The sequence below is a fragment of the Saccoglossus kowalevskii genome, chromosome 5, assembly GCF_978046115.1.
Source record: "Saccoglossus kowalevskii chromosome 5, keSacKowa6.1, whole genome shotgun sequence".
In the NCBI taxonomy this organism is placed as follows: domain Eukaryota; kingdom Metazoa; phylum Hemichordata; class Enteropneusta; family Harrimaniidae; genus Saccoglossus; species Saccoglossus kowalevskii.
Window position 1 is genome coordinate 16,132,942 of NC_140645.1, and position 5,789 is coordinate 16,138,730.

At 37.2% G+C, this 5,789-nt stretch overlaps 1 protein-coding gene across 1 annotated transcript; it reads right to left on the reverse strand.

The window, feature by feature from the left end:
• Positions 1-873: 873 nt before the first annotated feature.
• LOC102801939 (tyrosine-protein kinase receptor Tie-1-like) lies at positions 874-4,196 on the reverse strand. The gene is made up of 7 exons (XM_085498753.1): positions 4,046-4,196; positions 2,744-2,931; positions 2,179-2,292; positions 1,795-1,906; positions 1,605-1,701; positions 1,090-1,189; positions 874-984 (listed from the first exon to the last, which is right to left on the reverse strand). Exons 1-7 carry the CDS (start codon positions 4,194-4,196, stop codon positions 874-876), a joined length of 873 nt encoding a protein of 290 aa, XP_085354879.1.
• Positions 4,197-5,789: the final 1,593 nt, after the last annotated feature.

The window sequence follows — 5,789 nt, forward strand, 5'->3', positions numbered from 1 at the left end:
ATATCTTCTTGGGCCTTTTCTTCCTTTCGGATTAGTACTATGATATTCGTAATTGATATTTGCCAAAATAATATATCGACCTCCTAGCAATGAAATCTTTCTTTTGTCTTAGGTGTCGACATTGTGATCACTTTTGCTCTAGGCCAAATATATTGTGAGATTGGGGGCGGGTGAACAATATGTACAATATTAGTGCATGCGCTCTGTCATCAACACATGATATAATTATCTAGCTTTTTAAGCAAAATGAAACCCAAGTTTTTGAAGAAGTTGTGGCCTATCAGTATTATGTACATACAAGAAAATATTACCCACATGTACTGGAAAAAGGGTTTAATTTCGTGATACTATTTTTGATTATACGAACAGACTTAGGGTTAAATGAGTAATGTGTGTTTTTTTAATTGGGGAAAGTGGATTACAGTTATGTATAGGAAGTGATCTAAGAAGTTGTGTCAATATTAAAGAAAGCATGGTTGACGAAATATGTAAATCTAAAAAGACCTGTACGACAGGGATGCTGGATACGATAATAATAACATGAAATAAATTGAACTGAGAACCAAAGTAACTGTACAATACGTTCAATTCCGAGTTTAAAATCATTTTTTTTTCTTAAAAATATTAATTTTGTCCTGAAACACGTAAACCATAATAATCATTAACCAACAACAATTGAAAAAAAACACACTAGCAAACAATATATATCCAGAATATCTATAATACCGTATTTTAGATACTTAGATATAATACACATATCACAGAAAATTGTCTGCCTGAATGCAAAACGCTTATGTCTTAAGGATGTAACTCTTTGAACCGATCACAATTTCGTATTCGAGGTGCATTTTCACAGGCGGATCCGTTAAATATCTAAAGAATGCTTTGATAACCATTCTGTTCATATTCCTGTAAATTATTATCTTGATGTGGAACTGGAATGCATTCAGCATCTTTGCAAAGTTCCCTGAGGTTGATGTATACCTGGAAGTAAATCAATTAGTTTGTTACTGTAAATGTGAAAAGACGGTCGAGTGTTTTACCAAGATTTGATTTCTAATGAACTGAATGTCAAATAAAGTTACTTACATTCTCAGTTGCTTTCATTTGACAGATTGAGATTGATAACTTTTCAAAGGACGGTCTTGCTGATGGGTCCTCACACCAACACTTCCTCATCAAATCATACCTGCGATTTAATTTATTTTGTTAAACAACGAGAAGTGTGATAGTCGATACATGTTACATAACATAAACCATAAATCACACACTCTGTGTCGTTGATAAACAGTAGGGCTGTTAGGATAAATACATTACAAAATAAAGTATCCTGAGTATTACTTTCAATCATATTGCAAGATAACTGTAAAGTAACATGACGTGAAGATAGTAAAAAAATTCTAAGGTACATTATTCAGAACGATTATGCATTACAAAGCATTAGCATTACCACTTGTCATATTTTTTTTCAATGTATACTTCGAACAGTGACATCATACACAAGGAAAAGTAAATGCGCACCACAAACGCAATGTAATAATTCATAAAAATGTATTACCTATGATAACTAATGATGTTAGTACTATGATACTAATATTACTCACAGTGCATGTTCACAGTGCTTAGGTTTACGTAATCGATTACCACGTTCTAAGAATATTAATATCTCATCAGTTGTGTTGCCAGCGTAGGGAGTGGCACCTTTGGTGAAATAATATAACAAATTTATGAAAATAGAATGAAGGAACATGTTTGGTGCAAAATATTACAATTGATACGGTGCTTGTATGTTACCTAGTGTTGCAATTTCCCACAGAAGAACTCCAAATGACCAAACGTCACTTTTGATTGTAAAAACCCCTCTGCATAATGATTCGATAGCCATCCATTTCCTAGGAAGTCGGTCCTGGAAAGATGAAGACAACGTAAGCAGTAGAACACAAACTTGCGGGATCTTTAAAACTGTTTCAATGATAACAGCAAATACTGATACTACATCAAGGAATCAACAACATCTATACCTGAAACTGCCAGGCTAAAATCTATTGTTATTCATGTCGAGGCAATTTCACCAAACGCTCAAAATATCGAAATGTTTTTCAACATGATTTTATGAATCGAAATAAGAAATATATAATAATTTGAAGAAATCTATTTCGGTAACATTGAACGTTGTACCTGTAACGTGACATAATACACTTCGACGTCGCGGGCCAAACCAAAATCAGCAATTTTACAATTATACTCTCCGTCTAGCAGTACATTCCGAGCCGCCAAATCTCTGTGGACACACTGGAATCAGTATGACAATTAGTGAGACACTGTTGTTGCTGTTAATGTATATGTGACGATTCAAACTTAACATGTCGATTGTAATCACTGGGAATTGTTCTTAATGTTACTGTGTGAACAGTATCTCAGTATCAATAACTTTATCGTATTATTTCCACGATGTCTGAAAGGGAAGATCACAAGTTTGATTAATAGGGTAATATTTAATGTACGCCAAAGTGTTTATGTCACAGTGAATCTCGTATTCTTTTATTTTCTTTTTGCAATACTCGTTTGAGTACTCGTTTGTGATACAAAATGCATTTACTCAACAGTTACCGCATGAATGTCGCAACTAACTTGACATCAATTTGTAATCAATATGAAACGTTTTCAGCAGGCTTCCGTCACCTACACATTATATTAAACATTGTGCAATGTGATTTTATCTTTTTAAGCATGAATAACAAACCTGTTTCTGTTCGAGATATGCCATGCCCAGAGCGACTTGATATGCGAACCGTATGAGGTCACTGTGTTTAAGATTCTTGGTTTCTCCATAAATGTTTTCGTAGACAGGATAACCATCTTTTTTGCTGTGTTTCAAAAATTTCCATAAATTTCCCATCGCCATATACTCAAGTATTAAATAAACTGGCTCTGTAAAAAGGAGGGAATATTTCAGTCACATTTATGAAAACAAAATCGACACAAAAATGTTTACTGTGCCTATCTGTCTATCTGTTAATCTGTCTATCTGTTTCAAAACTTGTGTTCTATTATCACGTTGGTTAAAGGTACTTGGAACGGCCATTATATCTATTATATGCTGTGTAATATATAGCGTGTCGCCCAGTAGTAGGTCAATTGTGATGCGACAAAACCATCGACTGACAGAAGACTACACCGTGTCCAAAAAGTCCGTTCCTTCATCTGGGTCATATGTGTGGACTGATTGCATACAGTGGCTGCCTTGAGAGATACCCGCATGACCACACCATGGGTAAAGTCAAATATGGACATCACAGACTTTCTGAGTCCCAGCTTTGTACCCAAGCCGTTGCCCTTTGTAGTGTGGACAAAACTTGTAAGCAGGTTGCCACATCCTTGGGGAGAACTTTACGATGGGTTTTGAAGTGGTCCAAGTGTCACAAGCAAGGTGCAGGCGTTGAAGATAAGCTCCGATCTTGACGTTCTCGTGTGCTCAATGCCAAAGCCAGGGACATCATCAGGAAGGCCAAGGGTAGAAGGCGACAGAATGAAGGTGGTTGGGTGGCAAACTAAAAAACATTGACAAGAAAAGTTATGAGAGCACTATTCATCGCTATTTGACCAAGACAATTGGTTTGAGGGCATAAAAGAGCACAAAATATCACGACTGACAGAGATCCAGAAAGTGAAGAAGCTGTTTTTCGTAAGGAAGTATGCCAGCTTGTCCCTGGGGACTGGGATAAGTGGTTTTACTCTGACGAGTGCCCCTTGTATTTGTTTCTGACGCCCAGCAGTCAAAATGACCTGGTCTACACCGATATTCCTGGGAAAGTACCTCCTTCTGAGCAGGTGAAATTGAGTGCCCAGACCATGGGCTGACGGAGCTTCACATAGTGCCACAGGTGACCATAGTAAATGCTCAATACTACCTGCAGAAGATACTAGAACCAACACTGGTGCCCATCATGAGCAGAAAGAAGAGGAGTGGTCCCGTCGCCGGCCGGAAGATGTACAAACAACGCTCGGACATGGTGTTCATCCAGGATGGTGCATCTGCTCATACCGCCTATGTGAGCCAGGAGTGGTGTTCCCGGAAACATCCTGGCCTTCTCCGCAAAGAAGAATGGCCCCAAACTCTCCAGACTTGAATCCAATTGAGAACTGCTGGCGGATACTGAATGACAGAATCTCCAGTAGCTGACCCCTATGTCCATGAAGCAGCTGAATACAAGGACAGTAAGGGAATGGGAGAAACTTGAGCCTTAGGTTCTAAAGGACTAGGAGCACTCTATGCCTGTGCGGCTCAAATCTGCTATTAACATGAGAGAGGGCTACAGTGGATATTAAATTATTGGATTCTAGCAGCATATGTTTGTTTTATTGATTGCTAATGAACGTGAAGAAACTTTTGGGACACGGTGTAATTCACAAAAGGTTCTAGGCCAATTCGTACAAGTAATAAAATCTTGCAATTCAAACGCACATTGGATAGTATCGCCAAATCGACTTAGCCGATAAATTGTGGAATATTTTTTCTTCACAATCCAAGTGATACACAAGAATGATCAATCGTTTATTGAATTTAGTAGTTAATTAGTAGGTATTATTTATTAAACCAAGAACAACTTACAATACCTTGAACGGTACACCACCCAAGTAGTGACACAATATTAGGATGTGGTCCAATAGAGCTCAACAAAGTCAACTCCAGTATTATATCCCTTCGATCAGTTACACTTGGTGACTCTGGAACCGATAAATAATATGTCAACATAGTATACATGTCTGTATATCAAGAAAAGTGTTGCTGTTTATGTGAAACAATAGTTTCAATAATATAATTTGTATCAGACTTGCACCAGAAAATCAAGGGATTGTGCCTGTGTGCCTGTCTTTAATTATATCTGATTGTAACCAACATAAATATCGTCTTATCCCAATTAAATATAAGTAGATTACTTTGCCATACTTACTTTTCAACATTTTTATTGCTACCCGCACTGGGCCAATTCTTCCCGGCAAGTTTGACACAGTACCTTTCACGACTTGCCCAAACGATCCTTTACCAATTTCTTCTTGAATGTCGATATTTGTCCGATCTACTTCCCAAGGAGTGTGCCGTAAACGATCGAATACATGGTACATTTGGTATGGTTTTTTACACTCGGCCTAATGAATGTGAATAAATTATAAATGCGTGTAGTTTTTGATAGTGAGAACGACTTCATTTAAATTGCATTATACACTCATATTTTCGGAATCTGACATATGTAGTCAAAGTCAGTGCACTGGATAGTTTTACTTGTGTGAGCAATCTTATCTAAGACGTTAGAACAATAAACTGCGTTATGTCATAAGCGTGTCTATAATATCACATACATGTCACAAACAAAACTGATTTCTTTCACAACTACTACCTATTTTCACGTACCTTATCCTGAAGTGTGTTCATTGTTACTAAAGCCGCATCTCCAAGCACATCAACATCAAGTGGTTGTTCTGTAGAAAAAGTAACGGAAATTCGAGAGCAATAAATTGATGCGATTCAAGTAAAGTTAATTATTACATAGTAAAACAAATATTAGTTTTGCGGGTAGTACTCACGTGAGTATGGTGTCATCTCATTGCATGCGCTTACTGGCACACTCTCTAGGGGGCGCTGCTTTGCATCGGATGCGCGTCCTTTGTTGAATGATCCATATATTGAATTGTTCAACTCCGTAAAAATAAAAGGTCTATCGTGTATTTGCTGAAAACAAACACTTGAATACTTCAGGCAAAATGAATCAAACATAATGATCAGTTAA

What these genes read in the sequence shown, in the direction of transcription:
- LOC102801939 (XM_085498753.1), bottom strand. Translation starts at nt 4,196, where the DNA reads ATGGACATAGGGGTCAGCTACTGGAGATTCTGTCATTCAGTATCCGCC. An exon ending in GTGGGAAATTGCAACACTAG is followed by an intron (nt 1,702 to 1,794) that starts GTAACATACAAG and finishes ATTTCACCAAAG; the next exon opens with GTGCCACTCCCTACGCTGGC. An exon ending in AAATGAAAGCAACTGAGAAT is followed by an intron (nt 985 to 1,089) that starts GTAAGTAACTTT and finishes ATTTACTTCCAG; the next exon opens with GTATACATCAACCTCAGGGA.